Source organism: Chrysemys picta, chromosome 10, assembly GCF_011386835.1.
Source record: "Chrysemys picta bellii isolate R12L10 chromosome 10, ASM1138683v2, whole genome shotgun sequence".
Classification (NCBI taxonomy): Eukaryota; Metazoa; Chordata; order Testudines; family Emydidae; genus Chrysemys; species Chrysemys picta.
This window is the reverse complement of record NC_088800.1, coordinates 12,168,619-12,185,843: the sequence shown is the minus strand read 5'-3', so window position 1 is coordinate 12,185,843 and position 17,225 is coordinate 12,168,619. Positions and strand designations below refer to the sequence as shown.

The 17,225-nt window shown below is 45.3% G+C and overlaps 1 protein-coding gene and 1 long non-coding RNA gene across 3 annotated transcripts in view; both read right to left on the bottom strand.

The window, feature by feature from the left end:
- The window catches only part of FAM174B (family with sequence similarity 174 member B), a 56,954-nt gene extending 43,065 nt beyond the window's left edge, over window positions 1-13,889 (bottom strand). Inside the window, exons 1-2 of one of the 2 annotated variants that reach the window (XR_010590944.1) lie at window positions 13,479-13,889; window positions 600-731 (exon numbers count right to left, since the gene is read on the bottom strand). Coding sequence is in view for 1 of the 2 variants with exons in the window: in XM_065559263.1 (XP_065415335.1) it covers window positions 600-731; window positions 13,479-13,765 (419 nt within the window). In the remaining variant the exon portion in view is untranslated. The remainder of the gene's footprint in view (window positions 1-599; window positions 732-13,478) is intronic. The other variant, XM_065559263.1, reaches the window with a different exon arrangement.
- On the bottom strand, window positions 753-13,460 carry LOC122174321 (uncharacterized). Its single transcript, XR_006175977.2, has 2 exons — window positions 8,730-13,460; window positions 753-8,684 (listed from the first exon to the last, which is right to left on the bottom strand). It is a non-coding gene; the product is annotated as an uncharacterized LOC122174321 (long non-coding RNA).
- Window positions 13,890-17,225: the final 3,336 nt, after the last annotated feature.

The following is a 17,225-nucleotide window of genomic DNA, read 5'->3' as shown; positions in this document are numbered from 1 at the left end:
CCCCAACACCAAGTCCCGCCAGCGTGCCTCAGACCCAGAGATGCCCAAATCAAGAGACCATTAGTGAAAGCTTGTCAACTTTCCACAGCCACGTGGGGGAAGAGAAGCAGCTCTAGATTGATAGGGCCTGACCCTACCCAGATAGTTTATGAAGAGCACCAGATGTGAGCTAAGCGCTTGTACACACAAATACGAGTACAGGAAGAATGCAACTTCCCCAATCAGCTACAACATACAGAGGAAGGATGAGGGATGGGATGCAACAAGCAGCAAAGGATTGAGCAGGGAAGTTCAGCCCATTAACCTTTGTCAGTTCTAGACAGTTTTTTGTTTGGGCACATCTCTTCTGTTGGCACTTCACTGCAGGGAGGACTAGGGCTTTTAGGCTTGTTGGAAATTGCATGCTTTAAGGAGGAGCAGACTGGGTTTCAGGTGCAGGAACCATGGATAGAAGAGTGGTGGAGCTTTTGTGGATTGAAGGGAAGAACAGAGAAGGAGCTTAGCCTTGACAAGGCATTGTGAGCATGCAGGAAGAGCCGTCCACCCAGCTAACAGAACCCAGGAGGCAGCCTTTAACCAAGACCCACCCATGTCAGTACCTGTATTTCACATCAAACACTGTCGAGTCTTCATCATCATCATCATCTTCGTTCAGAGGGGCCATTTCTACTCGCTCAGCCGGGGTCGTGATTATGTCGTACTTCCGTGTCTTCTTAATCCTCTTGCCAGACCTGAAACAAAGAAAAGGGGGGGGTTCACTCTGAAAGTGTTCCCTAGAGAAACGGCTAGGCTGTTACACACCTGTTCTATATACAGCCTGGACTGCTGAGACCTACCCTGACGCAAAGTCTGTGGAGCCAGTCCCTCCTTCTCTCCACCACTTGTACCCATCACTGAAGAGCTCAATTTCCTGTCAGCTGTAATCCAGATCAGTGTCAGTCTTTTAGTTTCTGAGGCACAGCCACTGATCCTTTGGTGTGCAGGGCAAATCGCTGGCACAGCAGCTCAGAGCCCCCTCCTGCCATGCTCAATGAGTCAGACAGAGGCTTAATCAGAGGAGGCAGCCGACAAGTTAACTAACATCTTTAGATGAGAAAAATCACGGCAATCCGGCTGACTCAATGTCTACCAAGCTGACAGGGGTTCAGAGAAGAGTTACAAGAGGACTGGGCATCTGAGGTAACATTTACGAGTGGACAACCTCTTCTACCTTTTTTGGACACCAGAGTGAAGTTTCCAGACACTCCCCAATACAGCCAGTAGTTTCACTTGAGCAATTTTATACTCACTATTGTGCAAACGTCATGAAAAATCACTGGCCATGTTTTAACATTTAGCTGTAGCCAACGTCCTTCCGCTTAGCGTAATGCTCAATTTCTTTTGTAGCAAGGATGCTTATACACCTGTGCGCCCTTTACTCTTGTTAGACTCATTTTCCAGAATCTACTTACATTAAAATAATTTTGACATAAAAAACCAAAATGATACAGAATATGGTACTTAACTTGACACTGTCTCTTTAACTCAACGCACTTGTATTATACAGGCTCTTTTTATTCCACAGTTTAATATCCATTAACCCAAGGTCTCACACTGCTCAGACATAAGCCTGGGTTTGTGTTGGTTACACTGGTTTGTGCTTCACTTATATTGCATTTAAATAAAGATACTGCTTTTGGGGGATATGGGGAAGAAACGAAGAGCTTAGCATAATTGCTCGCACTCTGGAAATGGTTTATCCAACATAATGCAGACTATTTCCCCTGTAACCCTTTGTTTTAAAAAAAAAAAAAATAGACTGAAAATCTGCAAGATGATAAAGGACAGCCAAATGTCTGGAGAATTTCCAACTATCAGTCCAGGAACATTAACAGGTCATGAAAACATTCCTGCTGTCCAGAAGTCTCACCCTGACAAATCACACAAGATGAGTTGGGGTTGCCATCACTTGAAATCTTTAATCCAAGGCTGGATATCTTTCTAAAAGATATGCTATAGCTCAAACAAGAGATATAGGCTTGGTGCAGGAATTATTGGGGAATATCCTTTGACCTGTGTTATGCAGGTCAGATAAGATCATCAGAGGGTCCCTTCTGGCCTTGAACTCTATACACGATCAAGAAATATCTGATGTAAAAGGCCTCTGAGGATAGCATCATTTTTGGGCATTGGTCCAGGACTAAGTAAAGCAAGCCCCAGACCTTGGGGTAATGCAATTTTCATTTCCTGAGCATTCTAAGGACTAATTTGCATCAAAAATGTCAAGAAACTCTCATGGTCCAAGCTACACTGTAACCATCTGTGCTGTATCACATCAAGCAGAGCACAGAGTGTTTTGTTCTATTATCCCATCTGTTAAAACAAGTCATTTCAGACCCCACCCAGTAGGGCCTTCCTAACCAAACACCTGATAATCCTCACAAAAACACCTGGCAGTCTCACTCCATTTTTCAGCTAATACCTAACAGCAAAGTGATGCAGTGAGAAGAGATATGTGTTGAGATCTCATCTTACAAGGAAAGCTTTGCTTGTACAAGAGAACATTTACTCAGACAATATGAAGTGTCATCACCATTAAAACTAAACTGCACATTCCTCAAGGTGAATGAGGCACTTTCTACAATTGAATTAGTAAGTGAACAGCCATGACAAAACAATCTCCCATGTGTGCACATGAATTAGCAAGGCTACACTGGATTGCATGTTAAAGGAACAGGTCGTTTTTCTGTCTGCAATCAGACCTACTTTTGCTGCAAGACATCAGTTCTCATCTCCTACAGAGGCAGATACCGCTTATTTCGGGCAACTACTGAAAGAACATTGTATTATTTAAAGACAGTTATTTGCCAGTAGCTGAGTCGTCCTACTTTTCTATTTCTCTATTTAGTTAGCATTTAAAGAGAACTTGCAAAGTCATCGTCACTAACGTGACAATAGTCACTTAACGGTAAAGCTGGATGGAAAATGGAAAACAAGTTTTGTAGAAATGTTCTGATTTTAGCTGAGATGTAGGTGCAAGTATCTTGTCATGGAGCAGGCAAAGGCTCTTTCATTCTCTCTTCTTTCAATTAATTCCTATTTATTTGGTTAACATCATTATTGTTAACCTGCAGTCCCAACAGCCAGTACACACACACTTGTTTCTGAAACCTAGAGGATTTTTTTGTCTGGACAACAAAAAACATTGAGACAAACTATCTTTAAATGGAAACCTTTCAAGTTTCCCATACTAAATGATTTCTTCAGATGGATTTTTGCCCAATCTGTTTCCTATAGCACTGGACATACGTATCCCTGATAGTATCTCGTTAATCATCAGCAATAACGAGACAAAAGAAAAAACACAAACACTACACACTGGGTGGGACAAGATACCACATCTCAACTGTTTGTATAAGCACAGTAGCACAAGACAGGAACTAGGGAATGTTAACATTTCACAACCTTTGGAGACCTGTTCCAAAGGGTCAGAACATGTTAAGGGCTCATGGGTGAGAACAGGCCATGGCTTAGTTTAATAAAACAAATGTGTTTGGGGGACTAACAAGAAAGAATATTAGGGGCAGCAATTAGAGCAGTGGTTCTTAACCTGGGGTGCACGCATCCCCCGGGGGTATGAGATGCCCTTTCTGAGGGTGCGAGACATGCTAGATTTTTTTAGAAGGTAAATCATTGAAAACACAAATTAAGCACAGGCACGTAAGTACAACTACTTTGTTTCATCAAACCTATGTATTTATTAACATTATTATTTTTTAACAATTACTGTAATATACAAACAAAAAATGTATCTAGGTTTAAAGAACTGACCTACTTCAACGATTTTTGATAAGGGGTGCAAGAACTTTTTTTTGCTTTTTAAAATATGGAGATATACCAATCTCATAGAGCTGGAAGGGACCTTGAAAGGTCATTGAGTCCAGTCCCCTGCCTTCACAGCAGGACCAAGTACTGACAGATTTTTGCCCCAGACTCCTAAATGGCCCCCTCAAGGATTGAACTCACAACCTTGGGTTTAGCGGGCCAATGCTCAAACCACTGAGCTATCCCTCCCCTTTGAGAACCAAAGAGGTACAGGCTGCAGTAGAGGTTAAGAACCACTGAATTAGAGCATACTCCTTGCATACTGATAAAATCAAATACCCCTTGCATGAAAGACCCCGTGGTAAAAGGTAGTCATGCACAAGGCTTTCAGCACAGGAGATCTGACTTCCAATGAAAAGTTAAAAGTGACTAATGCTTCCATGCTTAGTCCCTACACCTCAAACTGCTACCCCTAAAGTTAGCAGGCCGGATCAGAAGATGCTCTGTTCGGGATGGAGATGCACTCACTACAGAGCTGAGCAGGTGCTGGGGGGCATGCCCAGAGATAGCAGGTGTTCACCAGCAGAGCCAGGGGGATGTCCAAGGACTACAAGAACAGAAGGTGCCACCGCAGATCTAGACTGAAATGCATTGACAGAGCTGTGGAGGGGTGGGAAAAATTCATTATTCTATGTTAGGAAGGAGGTCAGACTAGATGACCATAATGGTCCTTTCTGGTCTTAACATTTACCAATCTATGAAGCTTGCGTAGCATCTTCACAAGCTTCAAACAGCTGTAGCCAGTGCCACTACCCTCTCATTTTGGGCCCACTACTGATCCTGTTAAAGCCAACAAGAAACTCATTAGCTTTAACAAGAGCAGGATTAGGGGGCATGAAATGTATTTAAAACAAGGAGAATAATGGTGAGACCAACTGGACCAACTCAGGAGGATCCAACTCCTAGAGCTCATAAGTTATTGAACCATATCAGTCCTATCCCCGTGCAATCATATTTCTTTACAAGTTAAACTCACAAGACATCACCCTCCATGACAGTGCTCTCGACTCCACAAGAACAAGGATGCACTGCCTGCACGTTTCAGTACAGCTCGGGGAAGGGGTGTTCAATATTGAAACATAGCAAATGAAAATTTGGCTGGGAGAGAGGGAGAAAGTTTATGACTCATGTCAGTCTTTTGACCAGGGGCTGTTTTGGTCAAACACTAGTCATGTGTAGCACTTCATGCTCCTTACTGAAGCATCATGTGGTGGGAGAAATGCATTAGTCAACTCACTAGTTCATTATATACTTTAAGCCTCCAATTTATTTTAGTCAACAACCCTGATGCTCAGAAATAACACTTCTCTTGACCCCACAGAGAACTGTCTCAGAGCTTTCAATCCAGCATTAACACTTCCTGAAGACAGACATGAGAAGGTAGGAGGGGGGATTAAATTATCCTTTCCTATATGCGTGTTTCTCATTTGTAATCCCACCAAAAACAATAGACTAAATCCATTCCTGTTGAAGCTCCAATTAAGTTTTACCAGGAATGAATTGGGCCCAACATAGTTAGCAATAATTGGCTCCCGCAACATTTACAAGATTCCAGATAATAAACCTAAAAGAACTCCAGACTCGTAACAAGTCACTGAATGAGAGCTTCATTAATACTGCTGACATTTTACCATTTTCTATCGAACCAGGCTTCTTTGCTCACATGATCATTTTAAACCCTGAAATTAAACCAGAAGCCATTAAGATGAATCCTCATGCATGCTTTTAGGCAGGCATTCATTTTCCTGTAATGAACTGACACGCCACATTTTTCTAACAACTAGCTTCTTGCGATGGAACATACTCATCCACAGAGAACAGAAGCTCTTGTTCAACTTAAATCTTGTTCAACTGCACTAACGATTAGTAAGAGGTTTGGAGGCTGGGAAGAAGGTTCTGAAAAATTTCAGGAACATCTGAATGAGATCTTGCCATGATTCAATTAAAAGGTAGTACCTGAAAGTAACTAAAATAAGACTGAATTTGCATACTGTATATAGTACTGGGACCAACATGCACTTCCAAATATAGTTGGTCTTATGAGACTAATATTTCTATTATCCCCATTTTACAGACACTGAGGCTTGGAGAATTTAAGTGACTTACCTAAATTCATAAAGCAAGAGAGCAGGGAAGCCAGAAATAGGGCTCTCAGACTCCTGCTTTGACCAATAAAACACACACATCTGAAGAGGGGTTTCCGGTAGGGGTCATACTTGGCTTTTTATTGTTTTTTTTTCTTTTTCATATAATAGTCTATCAAACAGGGTGGACTGATTTTAAATCAAAGCTATTTAAGTCACCGATGTTCATCATGATTTAAACCAGCAAGCAGGAAGCCTTGATTTAAATTACTGATTTGAATTGTTTTTTTGCATTTGTACATTATAGCTGTTTTCTTAAAGATAGGTTCATTCTCTTTGATTGCTAACCAGTAAAACATGTTGATCTGCAACTAAATATAGCCTTTCCTCTAAGTTTGGGACTGCTTCTTGCTAACCAGGAGGATACACCATATCTGTACACATTTAAACTTACATTTATTTAGATTCTTAATGTTTACATTTTTATTATGTTAGAAAATGGTACATTTCTTATTTGATTTTTTTAAAAAACTTGTGATGTGCCAAGCTCTATTTGGATGGAAATTCAAATTCAGTTAAAAATGCACAAAAATGGCATTTTTTAATCAGATTTTTAAAAGCCTTAAATGTGCTGCCTATGTAAGAAAAAGAGATCAAGATCAAAACATGTTTTGTATTTAGAACTAACTTATTTATTAAACAAAGGCAATATTCTCCATAGATAGTGAACTGAACTGATTGTTTCTGGTCACTATTCCCTTTACTGTTTTAGAACTAGTAGATCTCACCCTTTCACACCCAGTTTATATTTAGATTGGCAGAGGAAAAGAAGCTTTCCTGCTTTTTCAATTCCCAATTGGTTTCTTAACTTTGAACTAGTCATTAAACTGAACTGAAGTTGAATAAACTGAAACGAAGAACGTATTTTCTCTGCAGAGGAGGAGACTGCTGTCAAAAGTTGGTCTAGCACTTTAAACTCTGGTTCCAGGTGTTTAACCAGTGACTTTCACCATTTCAGTGGTCTGACTTTCTTCAAAGTTCAGCAGCAAATGTGTATTAATTTTACTCACTTAATTGAAATTATGTTAATAGATTATAATAAGTTTAGGCCTTAACATAGGTTGTCAATTTCAAATTGGGGGTTGGTTATCTTTGTGAAAGAATAAACTTGTATTTAAATAAAAAAAAAAATTTTTTTAAATCCTTGATTTTTATCCGACCTGCTTTCAAAATGATCTATTTCCCTCCAGTAGCTGGCAGCTAGCTGCCCGTGGATTGAAAAAAGGGTTTTTTGGTATTGTACAGTAACCAGTTATAAAACAATTTACACTTAGTCAACTCAGCCTTCTAGTGTAGGTGAGCCTTAGGTGTACAGAGCACCACCCAACAAGGTAGGATAACCAGGTCCTGTAACCTATGACTAGATGATGAGTCAATGTACTTAAATCTCTCTCCTAAAGCATAGCAACGTAGCCAGTTTTGTAGCTATTAAAGAGGTAGGCCCAAGGGAAAGCTATCTAAAAAGAATGAGATTTAGTAGAGAAATCTGAGGCTCGGACAGCAGTGATGTGACCAGAGGTAATTTTGGTCAAAATATTATTGTTCTCTAAGTGGGTAGCGTGTCTCTCAACAGGCAGACCTGTACCTTGTAAACAGTGCTCACATCCAGCTTGAGTCTTACTCATTTCCACACTTTACAGAAGTTCACTGCAAACACTACTGACCGTGGCTGATAACGCCTATTGCCGCACGGTGACACTGCAGTTGCCGTTTGCTAATTAAAAAAAGAATAATAATACTTGATAGATTTATCTAATGTCCCAGTGGCTTCCGCATCAAGCAACACAGATAACAGAGTTTCTGACCCCTCATTTCCTTTTTGAGTGTGGTTAACCCTGACAGTTTACTTAGTAAGCGAGGGGCCTAATTCACCTCTGGAGTAACTGCACTGACATCAATGGAGAGGAGGGAGAGAGTTTTAAAATACGGATTCAAAAAGGCAGAATCAAAACATGGACAGAAGCACTCGCTGAAGTAGCAAGTTGTGGAGGATATTTTGGCTTAAGGGTGGGAGAGAAGGAGGTACTCAGCACACACGTGATGCAGAGAAAATACTCCATTCCCCCTGCCATTGGAAGTGGTTGAGTATCCTTTCCAGGCGCATCTCTGAGTCAGCCAGAAGAGGCTGCTATTGCAAACTAGGTGTTGCCTCCTGCTACCGTGGACCATGCTACTTTCACAGCCTGCGAAGTCTTGAGCAGTTCAGGGGAGAGGGAGCTGGAATTCAGATCCCTTATGGCAGTGCCAAGCTCTACTCCACTGGGCCCCCCCAAGTCCACTCAGATCAGAACACTTGTAAGGAGGAAGAAGAACAGGTCATCTCTGAAAGCACCCATAAAAGAAAACAGTGTGTTGGAAAGAAAGCAAGGATGTAAGTATCACAAGCCAGTGCCTGTGATAAAATATCTGCCCGCTAACTCACGTCATCGCAACAATCCGTATCTAAAGGGATAATTTACTTGCAGCAAACCAGTGTAATTTCATAGTGACAGTTTAATAAAATATTGGATTTCAACAAATTCTGCTTAACAGCAATCTACAATACTGGTCTCTGCAAGGTTCTTTGTTTTGGGTTTTTTTTTAGAAAATAGACATGAACAAAGCTCTTATTTTGATCAAGAAAGGCTTTTCATTTGAGTAAATGTGATCTCTCTTCTGCAACAGAAATGAGAACTCCTCTCCAAACTATTTTGCCAGCTGCAAGCTGGAAATGGTACAAACATGCTTGTTGATTTGCTTGTCTTATTTTGTAACTCAGATCAATCTTTGCTTACACACTAGAGGCTGTGTCAGATAAACAACTGCATGGAGAAGTTGAAAGCTCCATTTTCGACGGGAGCCACTGTGTTTATTAAAAGAACAGCAGGAATCTCTCACATACATGAAACGTGCTTTAACTATAAGCAGTCGTGTACAGATGAAATGAGTTTGGCATGGAAGAGCTCAGCAGTGCTTGCCAGTAAAGGTGACTGCAAAGAATTTTCTAAAATAACTGGGCTTGTGTCCCCTTTGGCTTCTGTAGGATGTAGAGCAGGGGTGGGCAAACTGCAGCCCTCCAGACATTTTAATATGGCCCTCGAGCTCCCGCCAGGGAACGGGATCGGGGGCTTGCCCCGCTCAGCTCCCAGAAGCAGTGGCATGTCCCCACTCTAGCTCCTACGCGTAGGGGCAGCCAAGGGGTTCCACACGCTGCCCCGCCCCAAGTGCCACCCCCACAACTCCCATTGTCTGGGAATCGCGGCCAATGGGAGCTGCAAGGGCGGCACCTGCAGACAGAGCAGTGCAGAGTCACCTGGCTGTGCCTCTGCGTAGGAGCCGGAGCGGGGACATGCGGCTACTTCTGGGAGCTGCTTGAGGTATGCACCGCCCGGAGCCTGCACCCCAACCCCCTTCCCCAGCTCTGATCCCCCTCCTGCCCTCTGAACCCCTCAATCTCAGCCCAGAGCACCCTCCTGCACCCCCAACCCCTCATCCCCAGTTCCACCCCAGAACCAGAACCCCCCAGCCAGAGCCCTCACCCCCTCCCTGCACCAGCCTGGAGACCCCTCCTGCATCCTGAACTCATTTCTAGCCCCACCCCAGAGCCTGCACTTCCAGCTGGAGCCCTCACCCCTTCCCTCACGCCAACCCCCAATTTCATGAGCATTCATGGCCCACCATACAATTTCCAAACCCAGCTGTGGCCCTCAGGCCAAAAAGTTTGCCCACCCCGATGTAGAGAGAAGACTCAAAAGGCTGGGTTTTCTGCTGCTTTGTTTTTTACCTTGGAAAATATCAAGAATGTCAACCCTGCTTTCTCTTTTTACATATGGAGAAACTGAGGCAGGGAGGCTGAACTTGCCCAAGGCCAGTTAGTGAAAGAGCTAGATATAGAATTTAGATCACCTTATACTGATTTTACTAGTAGACTATGTTGCCTTTAGTCTGATCGACCCAAGTGCCTAAAATCCGTTCTGATATATAATCCCACAACAATTTTGCAAGCCTGGATGAGCAGATGATAGTGATGAGAAGAATGATTTTAAAAAGCAATGTTTTATTTGCTTGCCCCTAAACCAAATTACTTGCCATGGTAAGTTGAATCTTGCTACACTGTGCTAGACACTAACACGCATTGACAAATGTTTTGCAGTTTGTTCACTGGGACAGACTTGTGAGATGTCTCAATTTCTAAGGGTTCTCTTATAGAAGGGAACCCTTTAAGAACAGTACTCATGTAGACTCTACTCATCGGCATTAATAAATTAATATTAAGACCTCAGAAACAGGGAAGAACTATAACAGTTAGCTGGAACAGCCACGTAACTGCAGAAGAGCTGTTTGTGAGTAGGTGAAGGAAGAATTCACAAAATACACCTGTTCAACTAACTCCGTTGCCCAACTTCTTCCTTCTACAAGCAACAACCAACCACAGCTTTCCAGAGAGCAAGTTATATGACTCAACCCTGCAGGTTGTTTTCTTTTGCACATACCTGTAAGAAAGAATTCCTGTTAACTATTGAAGGTTTTGTAGTTTTCCACCATGAAGTCAGAAGTGAACAAACCAGAGCTAAACACTCTTAGATGAGACTAGAACTTTTCGTTTACTGTATGTACAAAGAGTGCCTAGCACAAATGGACCTGTAGCTGCTACCACCACAGAAACAGTAATTTATTAACATTAATATGAAAGGCTCAGTTTGACACTGGTAAGTTTATTTTCTCCTTCCTCAGCAACAAGCCAAGAGAGAGACCAGCTTTCTAATCAAAGATTTCAAGTATTACAATGTTACTCAGCACATCCTGGTTCCAACCCACTTTCTACAGGAGAGGACAAGGTTGAATGCAATATATTTGCTGGAATTACGCTGCAGAGAGAAACAATATGCCAGGATCCCACCAGGCAGATGCAGACTTCTTGCACATTGCAGAGCTGTGTTCTGCCAAGGCTTCCATCAACCCAACATGCTGTGGATTTGGGGGGAGGAAAAGGGCTGGATCCACTAACCAATCCCCCATTCCCTCCAGTCCATCCAACCACACTGTGCAGCAGCGAAGGTTAATGTAGCACCCCAGCTGCACAAGCGGCCACAGAGTGGTTCCACGGCCCGGAACTCCATTTAATCCTAATTCTTGGGGACAAAGACCGAATCCAGCCCATTTATTTGGGCTTTATCCTAGGGCTGAACTCTGGCCTCAGCATTAAGCAAAGCTTTATCTCATTTGTACACTCCAGTTGAGTATCTGCACACACATGCAAAAGAGACACCCTTTGAAAACTTGACAGAGTGAGCCTACTCCCTGCTGCACCAGAGGAAACCTACGCCCAACCTAAATTACTGCCCTGTAATGTTTGCACCCCATTTTTCTGCTGAGTTTGTTTTAAAATGGGGGTGGAAAACACACTCAGGGAAGTTTGGGGTTTTTTAATGACCCCTCCAGTATCTCTTTCAAAGTTATAGCAGTTTCCTAACAATACAAATGGATAAAAAAAATATATATGTTTTATCCAAAGTACGGTGTTCACGAAGGGATGTCAACAGAGTCAAATGTGAGCGATCAAGTCCGATAAGGGCTGGAGTTTCAAAACCTACAGACAAGAGTCTCCTGTCACTTCTCTGATCATTAAAACTGGACAACATACACACAAATAGGCAGACATGCTATCAATGAAGGGGTTTTATTCCTGATGAACACTGGATGAAATAAGTTACCTCCAGTTATACAATTGCATACCCTTATATGCTTCCCTGCATTTCCTTCACTCTAGCACTTACAATGACATAATCCTGTGGATGTTCAAACAGTCTACCAAAATCACAAAGGAAATCAGGGTGCCAGATATATACCAGGCAGTGGAAGGCAGGGAGTTTTGCCTGACGCACTGTACCTGGCCCATAAGGCAGCAGTTGACATTTAGAGGTTATTGAGGACTATTGGGAAATCTATTTTCAAGTCAGAGCTCGAGTCTTTGCTCCGCCCGCCTGGACACTATGCTTTACAGCACATGAACACTCATATTATGGCAATTACACCTCTACCCCGATATAACATGAATTCAGATATAACGCGGTAAAGCAGCGCTCCTGAGGGGGGTGGGGCTGCGCACTCCGGTGGATCAAAGCAAGTTCGATATAACGCAGTTTCACCTATAACGCAGTAAGATTTTTTGGCTCCCAAGGACAGCGTTATATCGGGGTAGAGGTGTATTTCAAGAGCGCTTATTCATGTTTTAACTAATGAAACAGAACAATACTTCTTCCTTGAGAACTAATATATAGTGCTCTTCAAAGAGCCGGGAACAAACAATTCAAAGGTATAAGCATTCTATTTTCCATTCCCTTTCTGGCCAGCGGATCTAGGACATTTTACAAACTACATACAGTAGGCCGGGCTGGCCAAAACTTGCCTTCTCACCCACTTCCATCCCCTCTGTGCTGGGTGCCTTTACTCCAGAGGAAGATGCACTTCAGCTTTTCTGGCTTTAGGCTATGTCTACATTACCACCTACATTGGCAAAACTTATGTTGCTCAGGGGTGTGACTATTCCACCCCGGAGCAAAATAAGTTACGCTGGTATAAGTGCTCATGGGCACAGCGCTACGGCAGCAGGAGAGCTTCTCCCGCCAACATAGCTTTTGCTGTTCACGCGGGTTGGGTTTTTTATGCCAACAGGAGAGCTCTCTCCCAACAGAGTGTCTTCACCAGATGTGATGCAGCGACGGAGCTATATCGGTACAGCTGCGCCACTGTACGGGTAGTCATGGCCTAAGAGAAAAGGCCATGGGAGCTTTAGCTTCTCCATGGACTGGTCAGGGACTCACTTTTTCAGGTCACATCCCAGAGATCCTCACCCACAATCTAGAAAGGTGACAGTGCTACTGTGATCAAGGGCCTCCAGGGCATATGCCAGCCCAGCACTGACTCACCTTACTAGTCATGTGCATATAAGGCCCAGGAAACCTCTGGAAACCATCAGCAGAGAGACACTCTGTTAGCGCTACTGGGGACAGAGAGGAGCCCCCCCACCAGGGGTGTACAGAGAGCAGGGCCCCCCTCAGGCTCCATGGGGGGAGAGCCCCCCTACCTGAGGGGTACAGAGGGCAGTGCCCCCCTCAGGCTCCATGGGGGGAGAGCCCCCCTACCTGAGGGGTACAGAGGGCAGTGCCCCCCTCAGGCTCCATGGGGGGAGAGCCCCCGCACCTGGGGGGTACAGAGGGCAGTGCCCCCCTCAGGCTCCATGGGGGGAGAGCCCCCGCACCTGGGGGTAAGGAAAGCAGTGCTCCCCTGGTCTCCATGGGGAGAGAGCCCCCCCCACCTGGGGATACAGAGAGAAGTGCCCCCCTCAGGCTCCATGGGGGGAGAGCCCCCCCTACCTGGGGGGTACAGCAGGCAGCGCCCCCCCCTCCCGGCGAGGATCCCCCCCCCCTCCCGGCGAGGATCCCCCCCCCGCGCCTGCCCGGGTAGCGCCCGCCCCCCGCCGGCCGGTACCTGCAGACCCGCAGCAGCAGGCAGCCGATGAGGCCGGCGCTGAGGACGCACGCCCCGATCACCGCGGCCTTGAGCGCGGACAGGTCCCGGAGCAGCGCGGGCAGGAGGCTGACCTGGGCGCCGCTGTGGTTCCCGGGGGCGCCCAGAGGCTCCGGCGGCGGCCGGCTGGCGTTGGCGGGGCCCTGCGCGGCCAATGGCGGCCCCGGCGCGGGGGGCTCCCGGCGGCCCCGGACGGGGAGCGCGGCCAGCAGCAGCAGCAGGGCCGGCAGCGGGGCGACGAGGCGCATCCTGCCCGGGCTCCGGGCTCTACTCCGCCTGCGACACCGCGCCCGGCCCTAGGCTCAAGGAGCAGCTCCCCGGCGCGGCGCCGCCTCCCGGCCGAGCCCGCCCACGTGGGACCCGGCCCCATCCCCGCCCTGAGCCGCGCGGCCGCCTCCCTGCACGGCCAGCCCCAGCCCTGCCTCCTACGCTCACAGGGCCTGGGGGGAAAGGGGTCGCGCTATACAGCCCATGGGGTGGGGGAGAACCAGCCTTCCGGGGGACCCCCGTGCAGGCCTACCCCCCCCAGCAAAGACACAGCCCTGGGAGGGACCCCTGATCCCCCCCCCCAGTTCCACAGCTCCCAGCCAAACTGCAGACTGACCCCTCAAACCCACCCCCATGAGCTGTAGCGTGCCCTCAACCCCCAGAGCTGCAGGGAGCCCCACCACCAGGCTCCATGGGCATTTGGTATAAAGTTAGGGGTGCCAATTTTGGTTGGATGTATTCCTGGAGGTTTCATGACATGACATAATCTTCCATTAAAGATTAATCTTTAATTCCTGGAGAGTCCAGCACAATCCTGGAAGGTTGGCAACCCTATATAATGTGCTTGTGTTATCCCAGCACCTTCCAAAGCTAAAACAATAGATACAAGAAGAACAAGAGTACTTGTGGCACCTTAGAGACTAACAAATTTATTAGAGCATAAGCTTTCGTGGGCTACAACCCACTTCTTCGGATGCATAGTCTCTAAGGTGCCACAAGTACTCCTGTTCTTTTTGAGGATACAGACTAACACGGCTGCTACCCTGAAATAGATACAAGGGCTCCTGACAGAACAAGGAGTAATGGTCTCAAGTTGCAGGAGGTTTAGGTTGGATAGTAGGAAAAACTTTTTCACTAAGAGGGGGTGAAGCACTGGAATGGGTTACTAGGGAGGTGGTGGAATCTCCTTCCTTACAGGTTTTTACGGTCAGGCTTGGCAAAGCCCTGGCTAGGATGATTTAGTTGGAGTTGGTCCTGCTTTGAGAAGGAGGTTGGACTAGATGACCTCCTGAGGTCCCTTCCAACCCTGATATTCTCTGATTCCATGATTATAAATCAGGCCACTACTGAGTAACACCTATCACACAGAAGGCAGACTTTCCCTTCTCTCCCAGGGGAAGAGTTTTCCTCTTATTGATGCTGGGTCTGCTCCTGGCATCCTGCCACATGCCAATAGTAACACATCCCAGAGACAGCCACTTTTTTCTAACACTGAACAAGGAATTTAGAGTTAAGAATAGAATTATCCTTAAATTACCCAGCCTCTGCAGAGCTGCTTAGAGTCTCCCCCAGCCCACTTGCTTGGCCTCCTGGTACAGTTTTAAAGAAATAGTACACACTGCCACACAGATCTTTCCTGTCCTGTACACCCCATGCCCCTTTGAGCTCTCTTGTGTACCTCCTTAGCCCCCAAATACCTTTGTCCTCTTGCTGGACCTCCCCCCCTCCAGGTTCTCCTTTTCATAGCCTCAATTCCAAGATTGGCAGGGGGTTCACAAGATATTGTTGCAGAAGCCGCTGGACTGGCTGAGACTCCCTCCCATTTTCTCCTTTCCAGTTGCTCTTCCAATTCCCACTCTGTCTCTCTCAAAGGGAGAAAAGACTAATGAAGTATAGTTATAGGTGCTGGAATTATGCTGCAGCACCCCCTGACATCAAGTGATTTCCATTTTATACAGGATTTACAGTTTGGTTCAGTGGCTCTCAGCACCCCCACGATAAAAATTGTTCCAGCATCCCTGCGTATAGTTGGGGGAAGATACTGTGGGAGTCTGCCCTGTCTACTTGCTTACACCCCTAACAGCTGCTTGCAGGAAGGAGGTGAAAATGAAAAGGATAATAATTCTAATGGCCTGCCAAGAAAAGTGAGAGGTGCCTGCTAGGAGCCCAGCAGACGGGCTGGAACCCACCTCAGCAGCCCTTTGACTGATTTCCCTCACCTGAGCTGGCCTATTGAACCATCTGGACCTGCTTCTGAGAGTAAAGTTACTCACGTGCTTAATTGTTTAGAGAGTGCCAAAAGCACTTCCTGCCTGGCAAGGTTTAGTGGGTTAAAGGCTGTGATAGTGAGTAATGACTAGTACAAATACATACCTGGGACCCATTACTTGCTAAGTGTGGAGTTCAGAATGCTTGTACTTCCTCAGCAACATCTGCAGTTCATGCCATTGCAAGTAAATGAGGGAGAAGATGATTTTCAAACATCTACCGGTACATGCATGTGTAGGGTTTTTTAAAGTCACATCTTCTCATTCGGAATCATGGGGCTCGATCCTGCAAACGGTTCTGTGCAGGCAGACCACAGCACCCGTGTACTTCATGGGGCTCTATGTGGGTGCTGGAGCTAGCCCTTGAAATTGTTTCTGTTATCATTATTATTTCAAATGTTTTGTGATTCACCATTCACAGCAGCTGGGCAGATTTCCTAAAAGCTTGGGCCACATCGAAAAACATCCTGTTTAGAAACCATTCTTCATTTTCTGTACATGTCATATGCTTGGGGGGCGGGGCAGTCAATTATCTTGTTTTGCTTTGTTTTCCCTTAGAGTCACTGTCCTGAAAACAGATTGGACTAACTTTATCCCTATTATGCCCATTTATTCACAAAGTAAAACAGGATCCGTGTGGCTCATTGTGTTACTTAAAACTCATCTACCCCTTATTTCTCTACTACTTTCTGACAAACAATTGTTTTTAAATACAGCATGCAACAGCTGTCCAAATATAAGATGAGGTACCCAATTTAAATGGGCATTATCATGGTATAAACTTTAATATATACTTTAAAATCTTGTGTTATTAGTATCAACACTTTAGCTCATTAAAACTGGAAGAATTTTAGACCTATACATTTGCTTTTCATTAACCATGCTGTTGTTTACTTAGGGCTTGAACAATTACAATGGGCAGTTGCAGGGAAGAAGAAGAAGAATCCGAAGAAGTGAGGTTCCGAAGAAGTGAGGTTTTTACCCACGAAAGCTTATGCCCAAATAAATCTGTTAGTCTTTAAGGTGCCACCAGACTCCTTGTTGTTTTTGTAGATACAGACTAACACGGCAACCCCCTGATAATGGGCAGTTGGTTTCACTTTGGTTTATAGTTAGTTTCGAGCATTACTGTTTGTTAAGCACTGACATCTATAGATCCAGAGAGTTCCTGCTCCGAGGAACTTACAGTCTGAGGCCCCGATTCTACAAATAATTGCACGTGTGCTTAATTTCAAGCATGTGAGTAGTCCCATTGACTAAACCAGACAGAATAAACAGGATGAACTGAGCAGCTCACAGTCGGGAATGCCTGAGACATGACTAGTCAATTTCACTTTCCGGTTCCTAGATTATAAAATCAAAAGGGACAATTGTGATCATCTAGGCCAGTGGTTCCCAAACTTGTTCCGCCGCTTGTGCAGGGAAAGCCCCTGGCAGGCCAAGCCAGTTTGTT